The sequence below is a fragment of the Mastigoproctus giganteus genome, chromosome 4 (assembly GCF_048544385.1).
Source record: "Mastigoproctus giganteus isolate SK-2022 chromosome 4, ASM4854438v1, whole genome shotgun sequence".
NCBI lineage: Eukaryota > Metazoa > Arthropoda > Arachnida > Uropygi > Thelyphonidae > Mastigoproctus > Mastigoproctus giganteus.
In genome coordinates this window covers 85,739,977-85,755,796 of record NC_143578.1, presented here as the reverse complement: position 1 = coordinate 85,755,796, position 15,820 = coordinate 85,739,977, and the positions used below count along the sequence as shown (strand labels likewise).

At 34.8% G+C, this 15,820-nt stretch overlaps 1 protein-coding gene across 1 annotated transcript in view; it reads left to right on the top strand.

Moving 5' to 3' along the window:
* Positions 1-15,820, top strand: part of LOC150086882 (haloacid dehalogenase-like hydrolase domain-containing 5) — a 387,404-nt gene that overhangs the window by 54,246 nt on the left and 317,338 nt on the right. The window contains exon 3 of the mRNA XM_090371650.1: positions 613-725. Coding sequence (XP_090227776.1) covers positions 613-725 — 113 coding nt within the window. The remainder of the gene's footprint in view (positions 1-612; positions 726-15,820) is intronic.

The window sequence follows — 15,820 nt, the reverse complement described above, 5'->3', positions numbered from 1 at the left end:
CATACATACAACCAACTTCTTTTTACTCAAAACTCAGTTTGTCACCCTGCAATATAGGCTTTCTGATTATAGATTGCATGAAATTTATAGGCACACATATACAAATGCTTTGTGATCTTAGTGTAGATCTCAGTGTAGACAGTGTTTGATACATGTCAAACTCCGTCTGCTCTGCTTAACACTTGGATGATTCCCATATACCAAACATTTATGCAGAGACATAAATGACTGTTGGAGATGTATTGCTGGCAGCCTGTAATAGACATCCATAAGAATTTGACACTTATATTCAGAGGTATGATTCATAATAAATTGTCTAATAAGTATGTAATTGTTGTGTTGAGCGATATTTTATATATGAGTATGTTATTTATTTTAAACAGCAATTAGAGAAAAAAAAATTAAAATGTGGTAATGCAATTTAAAATTTATTTCTGTAAGTAACTAAGTGCTAATATTTAATTTTTTGACAGAAAAGTTGATTATTAAAAAGAGGAATTTAAAAAAAGCTCAAATGTTCATTAAACAATTTAGTCATGTATTCAGCTACATTACTACAGAATTTGATTGCATGCACACTTTTTTAATGCAGGATATGAACTTTCTTCTTAGATTACTGAAGATCAAGTAGTAATGTCTCACAGTCCTTTGCGTATGTTTAAGCAGTATCATGATAAACACTGCCTTATCTCAGGACAGGGTCCTATTATGGAAATCGCTCATGGGTAAGCTTAATTTTTTCTACCAAATTGATATTTTAGTTCATACCAGTATTAATTAATGGTAATTAGAAACTTATCAGAACTTTTGTAGGTTAACAGACTTTTGAGAAGATAGGTGCTGGAAAAAAAAACTTTTATTCTTAATCTGCTATGGTTGCCTTAATCACTCAGAATAACTATGCTGCTGTAGAAATGATAGGTGATATGTGGCACCATGTTTTAAAAATATTAGACATTATTATTTGTCTAATAATTAGTGATTGAAAATAAATTAATCAGATATGGCTCTCTTTCAAAGAATTTCATAAGAAAACACAGCATTTGTTGATAAGCTGTTATGAAATTGCCACAAAAAAACTGGGTAAAAAAAAAAACAAAAAAAAAAAAAACTGTTTTTGGGCCATATCAGTGGAATATGCCAGAATGGCATTCTGGAGGTTAAAAATAAATTTAAAAAAACATTTAAATTTAAAAAAAACATTTAAATTAAAATAAAAATTATTTGTTATTACTAATGCTGTTGGTGCCATGATTTTCTAAGAATTTTCCTGGGGAGGATTCCCAGACACTCCTCCCCCTTTCACATTTTTTTTTTTCATGCTGAGGCAGACTCCTCAGCATTCCAGAAGTTTATATTTTATATAAAAAAAGCTGCACATATATATATATGCTTATGAGTAGCATATATATATATGCTTATGAGTAGCATATATATATATGCTTATGAGTAGCATATATATATATGCTTATGAGTAGCATATATATATATGCTTATGAGTAGCATATATATATATGCTTATGAGTAGCATATATATATATGCTTATGAGTAGCATATATATATATGCTTATGAGTAGCATATATATATATGCTTATGAGTAGCATATATATATATGCTTATGAGTAGCATATATATATATGCTTATGAGTAGCATATATATATATGCTTATGAGTAGCATATATATATATGCTTATGAGTAGCATATATATATGCTTATGAGTAGCATATATATATATGCTTATGAGTAGCATATATATATGCTTATGAGTAGCATATATATATATGCTTATGAGTAGCATATATATATATGCTTATGAGTAGCATATATATATATGCTTATGAGTAGCATATATATATATGCTTATGAGTAGCATATATATATATGCTTATGAGTAGCATATATATATATGCTTATGAGTAGCATATATATATATGCTTATGAGTAGCATATATATATATGCTTATGAGTAGCATATATATATATGCTTATGAGTAGCATATATATATATGCTTATGAGTAGCATATATATATATATGCTTATGAGTAGCATATATATATATATGCTTATGAGTAGCATATATATATATATGCTTATGAGTAGCATATATATATATATGCTTATGAGTAGCATATATATATATATGCTTATGAGTAGCATATATATATATATGCTTATGAGTAGCATATATATATATATGCTTATGAGTAGCATATATATATATATGCTTATGAGTAGCATATATATATATATGCTTATGAGTAGCATATATATATATATGCTTATGAGTAGCATATATATATATATGCTTATGAGTAGCATATATATATATATGCTTATGAGTAGCATATATATATATATGCTTATGAGTAGCATATATATATATATGCTTATGAGTAGCATATATATATATATGCTTATGAGTAGCATATATATATATATGCTTATGAGTAGCATATATATATATATGCTTATGAGTAGCATATATATATATATGCTTATGAGTAGCATATATATATATATATGCTTATGAGTAGCATATATATATATATGCTTATGAGTAGCATATATATATATATATGCTTATGAGTAGCATATATATATATATATGCTTATGAGTAAAATAAAAAGTACACTGTAGCCATTATTAACCTACTGCAGAATGGAAGCCTTCTTAACAATTCATGTTGAGGGAAATGGACCATAATCTTCCACACTGATCCAGTGCAAGTTGGCAGATCAACCGTATTTAGCAGTCAGGGGCTTGAACCCCGGTCTACTCAACGAGTTTGTGTTACTGCACTCCCGTTTCTGACCACTTGGCTACATGGGTGGAAATGTATTAATTAAAGTAGGATAAGTACAAACACCTTCAATGCCGAACTTCTAAAGAAGAGTTGATGAAAGTATAATAAAGGAAAAGAGTTTATTCAAAGTAATAAGTTGAAATGTTCATTCTGCCGGATGCCTACCGATGAGAAGAAGGGAAAGGTAAGTGGAAATGTGTGAGAAAGGAAGATATAAAAGGCTGAAGGAATATAAAAAAAGGCCAATGATTTGATTAATGTATTAATATAATACTGATTATGTACGGTGTCCGTGCTAGAGGTATCCAAAAATACACACATATCTCAGTATCTATAAGGTGTATTAAAATAATTTTTTTGTTATTATACAGAGTAGCTCACCAAGTTTTTATGAAGGTTAGTAAAGTTCAATGTGGGCACCTTTTGTAGCTTGACAGATGTCAAAACGATACTCGATCTCTTGCCAAGTGTTTTCCAGCATAGCATCTGAGGCGTTAGAGCAAATGCTTCAACAATATGCTATTTTAAATCATCCAAATCCCAATCTTTTCTCTGGTATGCACAGTCTTTAATAAAGCCCCTGCAAAAAAGTCCAATGAAGTCATATCTGGAGATCTAGGCGGCCAGGCAGTTGGGCCTCCTCTTCCGATCCAACGTCCAGGAAAAGTCTTGTTAAAAAATGTAACATCTCGATGGAAGTGTGGTGGAGGAACCTGGGGGAATCTGTGGAACAGCAAAGATTTGCAGCATGTCAAGGTGCGTCCCGTCACTGTGGGCTTTATGAAAAAAAATGGACTGATGACACCATTTTTGTGCACTCCTAACCAGACATTGACTTTTGGTGTGTGCCTTTCATTTTCAATCACTTGGTGAAGATTCTCTGTACCCCAAATGTGGCAGTTGCGTCTGTTAACTTTCCTGCAAATGTGAAAGGTTGATTCATCACCGAATAACAACAGATCAAGATAATCGGAATTGTCATCTATATGTCTCAGCAGCGAAATCAGCTCTTAAGCGGTGATCATCTGGCTTAAGGTGTTGAAGAAGTTGAAGTTTGTACGCACGCAAACAAAGACGTTTGTAAACAGTGTTGTGAATTGTTGAACGAGGAATCTGCAGTTCATTACTAGCAAGTCTAATTGACTTACGTAGGCTCCTATAGAATGATTCACGCCATGCACCCAATCTACAGTCTCATCAGTCACATGCTTTTTTTTTTGGGTGTTTCACAGTTTGTGAAATCAAACTTCCCATCTCTTTTAGTCTTATCCCACTGAAGAATGGATTTGAATGTGGGAGGATCCACATTCCATTCCCTTTGTGCACACCGCTGAATACGCGTACCTGATTGAAACTCAGCTAACCAAAGCACGCACTGCACCTTCTACTGTGACATCCACATCTCGACTGAGGCAACAGCCATTCTTATGCCGTTTTTGCACTTGAGTGACTACTCATGATGTGCCTGCACTAGTGACAAAACAAATCTTGACAGTGTGACAAAACAAACTTTGGAGAGATTTCCTATCGACTGCACTTTTGTTTGAGAAAATAGAATGAGTGGGTCTTGCATTATAAGCCATTATTTTTGGATACCTCTAGACACTCTGTATATAAATACAGAATGCCAGCATTGATTACAATTGTACTTATAATTACAATGTGAATATTGTGAGAATTTTGCAGTAATTTAAATAAAACGCTGCTGATAATAACAAGCAATACTTATGTAAGGCCTGGGATGAAAGTTAATTGGACAAAAAGCAAAGCAAAATAAAATGAATATTATACAAACTTTGTCAGGGGGACCATTCTATAATGATCCATTGGGGACCATAGCATTTTGTATATTTCTGCGAATGCAAGTGGATCAAAATAGAAAATTAAGAAAACAAAACAAACACATACTATGATTTAGAAATATGCATAGGCAAAAATGATGGTCCCAATGCTCATATTTTCAACCTTCCTAGATGGGGCACTTTCAAGGATAATTGACACCCATTTGTTAGTCAATGGGCATTTGCAATTAAAGTAAATGAAGGTCAGTGTCATTACTTTAATGCTCATTAGACTTATGATTTCTGTGGATTACTTGTGGAGCAGATGACCCAATATGTCAATACACTTGCCACTGCTGTTGGTAAGGAAAGTTTACAAATTTATTTGTGCTGTTTGATGCAGTTCCACTGTTGTGAATCATTTTAGCAATTGCCGAATAGAGATACTGTTTTTAGAATTAAAAAGAAAAAGAAAGTGTGAGTATATAGTTATAATACTTTTTAAAAAAAGGAAAAACTTTACCAACCGACTGAATAGATAATTTTGATCAGTAACCCATGCGGGTTTTCGATATCCACAAACTTCTTTTACAAAACTAAAACATTGTGTGCATAGGGTACATGATTGAAATCTGAAACCACTTCCAGGTGATAGAAGATATCTTCAAGGTTTTATTTACCAACTGGAAAAGTGTGCTCTGCAGTAGATGTGGGCATAATTGCAAAACTATGATCATGGTGGAATTTACCAACCATGAGAAGGCACATTGCATACTTTGGTTCAGTGAGTTCAGTCTGCCAGCCACTCTTATGCATAAATTTCGAACATAGTTTAAAAAGAAACCACTAAGAGCACTTGCAATTCTGCGATTATATGGAAAGTTCATAAATGGTGCATGTTTGTGCAATCATCTTGGCAGAGTTTGTGGCCAAACAAAAGTGCAGTGGAAAAGGTTTGAGGAAAGGTTATGAAAAGCTCAGTAAAATCCGTATGACATGGCAGTCATGAGCTTAACTTGTCCAAGTCAACAGCATGTAGTGTTACGTTGCTGTCTGAGAATAAAATCATACAAGTTACGGCTCCTGCAGAAGCTGTTGATAAACAGAAAAACCATGGCGGATCGGTAAATTTCTCCATGATTACAGTTTTGCAATTATGCTGCCATCTACTGGATCATGCACATTTTTTGATTGGCGGATAAAAACTTGAAGATATCCTCTATCATTTGGAAGTGGTTTCAGATTTATATCACTTATCATATTCACATAATAACATTTTAGTCCTGTAAAGGAGGTTTGTGGACACCCTGTACATTCGATATTTCTACATATTTGATAAAAATGTCATGTGATGATTTATTACTTTTGTTGCTCCAGTGACAGTGGTGTCCAGCTTTTTGACTGAGGGATGATGACAATACTCCTGTTCTGTCATATACTGCTTTCCCTCAGCAGTCAGAAATGGTGATTATTGAAGTAGCTATATATGAAGTTTTTGTTTATTTATGCAGATTCTCTTTTGGAATATTCTTAGCTGTTACACATTGACTGTATGCTAAATTTTTAAGAAACGAAATTTCTAGCTGTTTGTAACAGGATTGTATATGTAGAAATTTAAAATGGGATGGGTTCTTTTTCATTAAGGAGGGATGTATCCTGTTATATTAAAAAATTCTCTTGAGCAAAACTGATGAATATAGTCTAAAGCAAGTGATCTATAATGAAAATGAAATTGCCAAAATGAAATCCTCTAAACAAAGTCACTTATATTAATTTTTACATAAATTATGTGTTTAATAAAATTTGTGTTATTTAAATGAAACACAATGATAATCAATATAAAAGCTCTGAGTAAGAGCAACGAGTTACAATGAATTTCATTTTTTTTCTGCCTTATTGAAACTGGTTTCACTGTACATCTACATAAAAAGTGACATATATACAAACAATAACGTTCCCCAACTGGTGCTATTTTGGTCGTATTCATTGAGTTTGAAAATAAATGGAAGTAGTATCTTGTAGTTCAAATTTCCTCCAAGAGGTGGTGGTAGAGACTGTCCAGTAGGACAGGTTGCAAGTAACAACCAGTTTCATTAGTAGCATTAACATCCCATTTCACGAGTTTGCAATGGAGCAATGAATGAATATAAAAATTTGTTTTAAACTGGGAAAATCTGGAACAGAAATGTATGAAATGTTAAACTGTTTATGGTGATGAAACATTGTCGTACCAATGTGTATGAATGGTATTAGCGATTTGAAGATGGACGTGAGGATGTTTGTGATGAATCAAGGAGCAGACATCTGTCAACCTCTTGAAATGAGGATAGTTGCAAAAGTTTGGGAAATTGTGGCTAAGAGATGGTTGTTTGACTCTCAGAATGATGACTGAATGAATTAGATATGAATAAGATGATTTGTCAAATTCATGCAAAGACTTCATTCAGATTTGTCAAGACAGTCCTAATTTCCTCGAATGTATTGTCACTGGAGTGAGTGTTGAGTTTTTCAGAGATGGAAGCATCTGAACATGTAGTGGACTTCAAAATCATCACAGAGGCCCAAAAAGTTTTGTTTACAGAAGTCCAGAATCAAGACTATGCTGATCATGTTTTTCAATAAACAGCCTGTAATCCACAAGGAATTTGTACTTGAAGGGAGAGAGTCAATGTTGTTTTTTACGTATGTAAAGACTATTTGAAGTGCATTTCCCGGGCGAGGCTGCAAATTCAAGAGAAAAGTACAGTCAGTCCTCGTATAACACGTTATAAATAGGGGAACGATATCTTATATAACACGAACTGAATTCGCTTATGCATGATTAGCCTTTGTGTTTACAAGAAATGGCAGTCGAATGCGGAATCACCCCAACTGAATGCAACACGATAAGAATGAAGAGAAGATTCTAAAAATGTATTTATGTTTCTTATATCAGTGAAGGGGAAACACATTTCACCATAATAACGTAAAAAGCAACACAATTCCAGCTATCGGTATAATCGCAAATGCAATTAGGTCGAGTTTACTACCAGTTTATAACAGATTCCACTTGCAGAAACACAACTGGGAATTGTTTTTATTGTTTTATGGTAGTAACCCCTAGAAATGTGCTTTATTAAAATGTGAGGTGTTAATAGTGTATCTCTGCCTTTACGGTGTTTATTCAGTTGCTACACGCAGGCAGCTTTGTTTATGTGTATCAAGCGTGCCTCCTCATTTTGTAATTGTGCTTTATTCCCTAAAAATGAGTAAAGTACTTAAAAGGTGTGAAAAGGAAGCGTCCTGCTGAAGACACTGCAGATTCACAGAGAAAAACAAAAGCAAAATCGATAAACAGAGGCGGACTGGGTCAAAAATTCTTACCCGGGAAAATTTATAGTGGCCTCATACTATGGTTTATGGCCAAAATCACACCGGCCTCCAGCCCACAGGGATTTCCCCGGTAAGGCTTATGGCCAGTCCGCCTCTGTCGATAGAGAAAAAATATGAAATTGTGAAATGCTTTGGGCCAAATGAAAGACCATGTGATATTGCACGTGCTACAGACCTAAATGAGGCAACGCTGAGAATTACAAAGAATGTAAAGAAAATAAAAACAACTTTCATAGCAGGAATAACTGAAAGTGCAATTAAAATCCATTAGATTAAGACACAAAGAATTGGAAGAGATGGAACTGCTGTCATCTGTTTGGATAGAAAATCAAGCAAAAAAGTTTGCTTACGATAGAAGCAAAAGCATTAGCAATATTTTATTACGTAATAGTCGTAATAAAATACGTAAGTATTTTATTATGATTATTTATTGTGTTTGGTAATGTTTTGGTTACAAATGTGTGTTCAATCTTGGGTGGTCGGCACCTAACTCTATTTTTCCCATAGGGCCTGTTGTTTATATTGCATGATTTTGCATTGCATGAGGGTTTCTAGCAACACAACTATCGTGCTATACGAGGACTGACTGTAACTGGTTCTTGCTGCATGACAATACCCTCTCCCATTCCCCACTTGTGAAGGCTATTCTGAAGAAAGACGATTCGCTATTTAACATCCTAAAAGATTAATCACTTAATGATAATGACAGCCTATTTTCCCTAGATGTCACCTCTTTATATGCCAACATGAATGTTGCATACACCGTGGGCATTGTCTGGGACATGCTAAACAAAGACTCCCTACCAATTAACCATACTAAACTCCCGATTACAGCTATTTCAATCTGATAAAACTTTTAACTGAAGCCAATTATATCACCTTTGAAGGTAAAGTTTTCAAACAGTTTTATGGCCTACCCATGGGGTTAAGTCTAAGTGGTTTACTAGCAGAAATTATCTTACCATTATTGAAACAATACATTTAACACCCTTTCTTCTGCGCGTTACCTACTATGGTAGATATCTGGACGATATACTCTGCATCACGGATGTGGGGACTATTCAGGATATTCTACAGAATTTTAATAAAATCCATGCAAGATTAAGCTTCACACTAGAATCCGGTAATACTAAAACAAAATTATTACATTTTTTTTAAATTTCGCCCTCACAATTTTTTCATGTTATGAACAAAATTCAATTCAGCATATACAGAAAGGCCACCAACACTGGAATGCTTCTTCATTACAATAGCTACCACCCTTTCACCTATAAAAGATTCATTATCCTAAATCAATTTCTCAATGCCTACAAATACTCAACATTTGAATCAGCCCTAAACACAGAAATACAAACTAAGAAACAGATTTCAAAATAGAGGTTACCCCCTACCTATTATAAACAAAATAAGGTTACAAGCAAAAAACAGATTATGCAATACCTCTCCTGTTATCAACAACATTAAAAAATATTTTATTGCTTTACCATATATTGAACAATGGTTCAAACAACTAAATAGTATTTTCAAAGGCATGCAATTCAAAATCATAGCCAAACCCACAACGAAACTAAATGCTGCCCTTAAAATTAAATGATTTAATCTACAATGTATCTTGCATGGATTGAAACTCCTCATACCAGGGATCCACTAGGTGTACATTCAATACGAGAATGAGACAAAATTCTGTATCTGTCCTTTCATCCTGCTCCTCGGCTTTGGAACTCTCATTCCATGCGATCAGTGAAGCCACACCTTTCTATTCAATGAAGCAAAAATTCTTAGCATCTAACATGATTATACCAAACTATTAATTTCAGAGACGCTTGAAATTAAATTGCATCAAAATTCAATCAATATACGTTGTCCCTACTCAGTCTCAGATTTGTGGTCCTTCATACACATGCACCAGGATTGCAACTAATCTCCATGCTATAAAAATTCCACTGCAGTACCCGCTGTTTCACTTTCCTGTGATCATGACCCTGGTCGAAAAGCCCTGTCCACTTTTGTTACTTCAGTGAAGTAACAAAATTCTTTAGTTTCCTAATGTTTCAGAGGAGTCTTAATGTTTTTTATGTTTTATATTAGCTTTTAAAGTATTAAAAGTATGGATTCATTATTTATTTGGTTTCAAAGCATTTAAATTGTTTTTAAAATACGGACGTATTGTATTCGCTCGCTCAAAGATTAGGGTTGGCGATTTGATGTATTTTGGGGTCGGGCACGGGGTCTGCAGGCCTCTGATTCCGTGGTGCATTGGATCATTGAGATTTTGTCTACAAGGGGGTGGAATACATGTAATCTATTTGTATAGTTATTTAACAATGGAGAATATCAGCACTGAAGTGTTCTGTGCTGAAATTACTCCATTTCTAAACTAATTAACCATTATATGGAGGGGAGGAGAGTATGATATTCTCAATTTTTTTTCATTGGAAAAATTGAAAACATTGGGTTTCCCCTTTCATTCAGTTCACTTCAGAGGTGGAGGTAGAGGGTATCCTCCCTTTTCTTGGTGTGTTAGTTGTAGGGATTGCCATAGTTTAGTCAAAATTCTATAGGAATTTTGTCAGGGACAATACATACAGTATAGTTTGGCACAAGCAAACACCCATAAAAATAGCATAATTAGGACCCTATTGCTAGGGCTTGGTGCCACTGCAGGATCTCTGATGATATACCAGAGGAAATTAGATGTGACACAACAGATCTCCAAAAATGTGGCTACTCCCAGATTTTGGGCAAGTATATTTGGGAAGAGGAACAAAGGTGAAGAGATGCATTCACACCCATTGCCATGTATATTCCTTACTATCAGAGCTTTTACAGAATGGATCTTGAGGATATTACAGACCTGTCACACATGCTGCAATGGGAGATGCAAGATCAAATGTCCAGATTGCGGGGAATGTTATAAGGTATGTTCATGTCGGATGGCACCTGGGATTTCTCCCATCTCCGCCGGGGAATGTTATATAGGGGAGTCAGCGTATAGGTTTAAAGATCATATGGAGAGCATATAAAAGCAATAGTCAGCAGATTATGGGAGATCTGCTGTGGCTGAGCATTTGTGGGAGGAAGATCATCAAATTTCTCCAGAAAACATAATTATTGTTGATTATTCATATAGGTATTGGCAGCAGAAGTAGCTTAAGACCTTACGAATTTATTCTTCAGAAAGTAACTGTGATCCTTGGACAGGATGAACTGTTCAATTGGCATGCTCACGGGCCATTTTCTGCTCTATGTGGAGGATAATTCCATTTCTCATCCAGTAACATATACTGAGAACCATGATCTGCTGGTATTATTTAAGGATATACTGTGGTTGTAAAAGTTCTACTGTTGACAATGGAGGCTGTTGCCTCTGAAATTTTCACTATTTTTATCACTTTACTCTGCAATATTTATTTATTTTAATTTTATCTATTAGTGCATTCTATTTTTATATTAAATGTACTTTCCTGTATTTCATTTTATTTTATTAAAGTCTTTGTCATATTATATGGGTTGGTGTATTTATTGCAGTTGATCTAAGCAATGCTGCATTCTAAATTGCCAGATTCATATCTAGCTTGATATCTCTATCTAAATCTGGCTCCCCCTATGTTGTTGTAACACATCGGTGACTGTGATGTGGCTTTAGCCCTCTTCCTTCTGTTTCATCCTAACTTTGATTTACTACACATGACGGTTAATGAATCAACTGAACTCTCATCTTCTTCGTTATTCTATAGTATCTATATCTGCTAACAGAATATTTTAGAGATCTGCTCTTTGAAGAGAGTGGGCCGTCTATTCCAAACAGTCCATTCCTTCCCTGAGACAATTTTTCTCAGTTATTCACCCTTCATTACCCAAGCTGTATCCTGTCTAGAAAACTCCAGCACTCAAGTCTCTTTACTCACCAAACCAGCTTTTCTCTCAAACTCCAACCTATGCATTGACTTGGACCTTTTATGGTCCTTTTTTGCATTTGAGACTCTTAGAGTAAGGAACCTTTTCATACATTTGTTTGTTTTGATCAGCTTCTTCCCCTTTTCTGGCTAATGTTCTTATCCCCTTCAATAACCCCGGAGGCTTACATTTGGTGAGTATGGGCTTGGCACACCCAGGGTCCTGAGCTGGATGTCATTATTCTTCTCTTTCTTGGTGATTCCTTTCTCTTTCTCTCTCAAGGTAACTCAAATTTTTTTTTTTTGGCTGGTGCAGCGCAAGCCTCTGGCTTTCTTGCACCATATGACTAATAATAATAATTGGGGATATCAGTTTGCCTCTCCTCCCCACACCTGAAACAGTCATCAAAATTCCCCGTATAGACAATGCCCAGATCCTCAATTTCTACTGGACAACCTCTTCTCAGTTTTGTACCCTTTTCCTTCCCTCCTTTTTTTTTTTTTATATTATCTTGCTTATTTATTTGAACTCATTGTGAATTACGTAACCAGAATCTTCCTATGTACAGTTATATAATTCCATTTTTCAGTAAGTATGTGTTATTTAAAACAATAAGCTCATAAATATATTAACTTAGTATACACGAAATCTTTTCCTGAAAGAAAAGTATATTTTTATTAATTGGCTACTAATTTGGCATATAAAATGGCTTCTGTAATATTATCATATGAGTATATTTTGATTACTATACCTATTCTTGAAATTTAGACAGCACAATAAAGCTTATGTAAGTATCTCTCTCCAATATACTACTTCAAACTGACCTCTTTATCCCTAAAACAATTTAAAAGACAAGGATCGTCCTCAAGATTGTAACTATCATACAGCTGTAGATAGGGACATTTCTTAATTACACTTGGTCGTCAACTTAAGACCACAAAAAAAAAATAATAAATAATAAATAAATGAATAAATTAATAATAAATCAGGAAGTCACCACTGAGGACACCCATAACCCAGGTGAGGAGGCACATCGATGACGGGAGGCCTGAGGACAGCACCAGGCACATAAACTCACATACACCCAGTTGCTTTCAAGCATTTGTTGCATGTGGTGTATTAATTAAAATTCTACTGAAATTCCCATAAAATGTTTAGTAAAAGGAAAATGCCTTCATCTACATATACGCCAGTTAAGAAGTCAAGGAAAACTATTGATTTAGAGTGTAAAATTAAAATTATCCAGCAGTATGAAGGCGGAAAGAAAGTGAATACGATAGCATGTGACTTGAAGTTATCACATTCCATGCGCGGTATCGACGATACTTAAGGACAAAGAAAGAATTCGGGAAGCTGTGAAAGGTTCTGCACTTATTAAGTCTACAATTTTAACCAAACAACGACAGGAACCCATCCATGAAATGGAGAAATTGTTGTTTATGTGGATGGAAGATTTAATACAAAAAAATACACCCATGAGCCTTCACAAAGTGCAAGCAAAGGCTAGAAGTTTGTTTCAGAGTTTAAAATCACGCGCCGGAGACGATTACGCAGAAGATTTTCAGGCTAGTACTGGGTGGTTTAAGCGTTTTAAAAAAAGATTTGCTTTGCATAATGTCTCTATAAATAAACATCTCCTACCTCAACCCAAGAACATGACCCTGACGATGCACAACCCAGCACAAGCAAAGATTAAAAATTGATTTTGTAAATTTAATTTGTATTAATTTTTACATTAATTCTAGATTGTATTTTTGTGTTTACAGTACATTATGTACAGTATTATTTTTCACATTATGTACAATATAATTATAGATTGTAGTTTTGTTTTTTATAAACATTATGAATAATAAACCAATTAAAATGTAGAGAACGTTTGAATTTAACCTCACAGAGAGAGATAGCCATAGTGTAGAAATGAAGGTATGTACAGTATCGCTAAGTAAAAGATGATAAAACATTACTGTATTTAAAATGAAAAATAAAAGGTGATAAAAATTTAAAAGATTATAAAAATAAATTATAAAGATGATAAAAAGATTAGAAAAGTTAAAAAATACTGTTAATAAATATATGGCCGACATACGACCAGATCGACTTACGACCTGTCAGTCAGAACAGAAGTCGGTCGTAAGTCGACGACCAACTGTATATTCATTATCAATTAAGCCTCCCTACTATTAAAATATCTTTATTTTCATTATTAATAAAGGTAAAAAGGAACCAATCCAGGTCTGTACTGCCAAATTGCATTTCTTCCTGTGCAGGATAGAGTATAGTAGCATAGTATTTGGGATAAGGCACCACTTGTGGTTTCCCACATCTGTGCCATAAGTACCCTTGTGAAGAAATACAGTGCTCTATAAAAGCCAGAATTGAGTGTAGTGTGTGGTTTATGTTAGAGTTGGGTTGTGTTTCTGGCTACTTGGCCACAGAGCCCCTAGTGAGACTCTACATTGCCTGCCACCACCACAGAGGAGTGAGCCAGGCAGTTCATTTTTCTCTGGCTTGTCTCCACCACGGTTGCCTGAGTTTCCTCGAAGGAGACTAAGAGACTAAGTAAAAAAAAAAAAAAAAAAAAAAATGTGAGGATGATAGTAAAAGAGTGGGTGTTAAAGTAAGAAGTAGGAAGATGAGAAGGGAAGGCATGGCCCTGGTGGAGAGAGGTAGGGAAGGACTAAAGAGTTGGATCTCCTTGGGCTGGGAAGCCCAAGGAGATGCAATCCAGGGGAAGTAGAAAGATTGCAGGGCTAGAGTGCCCTGCAAAGTAGTGCACCAATTTGGCCTCCCGCACCTGTAGACAGATCAAGTAACCAGGGCACCAGCAATGTCGTGATGTGGTGTTAAAGGCAGCAGAATGATGTCTTTCCACTCAGTTTTGTGTGGTTAAAGGAGTTAAATTCTTCTGATTTCTTTTTCTATATGAAAATCCAGCCTGGGTAAATGCAGAAAGTTCCTTATAGTGGTCTTTGCTTGTGATAAAAAAAAAAAAAAAAAATTCTTTGCCATGAGGAAGAGAACCTAGTGCCTGAAGCATCTTGCATCTGAAAGGATGATAATGATGGCAAATGTAAAGGACATGTTCTCAGGCATTATGCAAGTTTGGAGTTGAATGATTATATATGTGGCATAGAACCCTGGGAAGGATCATGGGGGAGGTTTAGGATAGGTGAGTGTCACATTTGGAATAAAGCAGTTTTTTTGCACTGCTCTTAGTTGATTGATTCCATTCATTTTGCCATTATTGAATAAGATGTGCTGAGATATTCTTTTTCTCCTGTTTGAGAGGGTTAGAGAGGTCTAGGTTATAATTAAGAATTGTAGCAGGGATTAATTTCAATATATAAATAAATAAAATCAGTTAGAATTAAAAAAAAATATGGAAATCAATGGTATGCAGTTACCCTACTAGTTCAGCTTTGGGAAAGGCCAGAGTAGTGAGGACATGCATTATTGGGTAGTCATGCTAGAACAGAACACTTACCACAAGCATGCACTTGTCATCTTTGTAAATAATTTCCAGGGCTCTTTTGACAGAAAATTTGGTGGTAGAGCATTTTCATATGCATCTCAGTAATTGATTGCTGCAAAGCTGGGATCAGTTATTATATATCAGTTACTATATAATACAATCAGAAGCTACTTCAATAATAGGATAGCAACTGTAAAAAGAACAATACCACAAGGTTTAAAAAAATCCATAACCAGAGTTGCCCACAAGGCTCTGTGCTAGGGATCGTTCTTTGGAATGTAGTACTAGACGACTGGGAGTATAACCAGTTTGACAATATCTCCATGATTGTGTTATGGATATCACCTTATATTCTTGATTACTAGTAACTCCAGATGATAATTGGGGGAAACATACCCACAGCACTTGCCAAACTGGTGACATGGTATGAGACATAAAATAAAAAAAAAAAAAAACTTACTGTGTTCAAAACAAAATATAATGACCTAC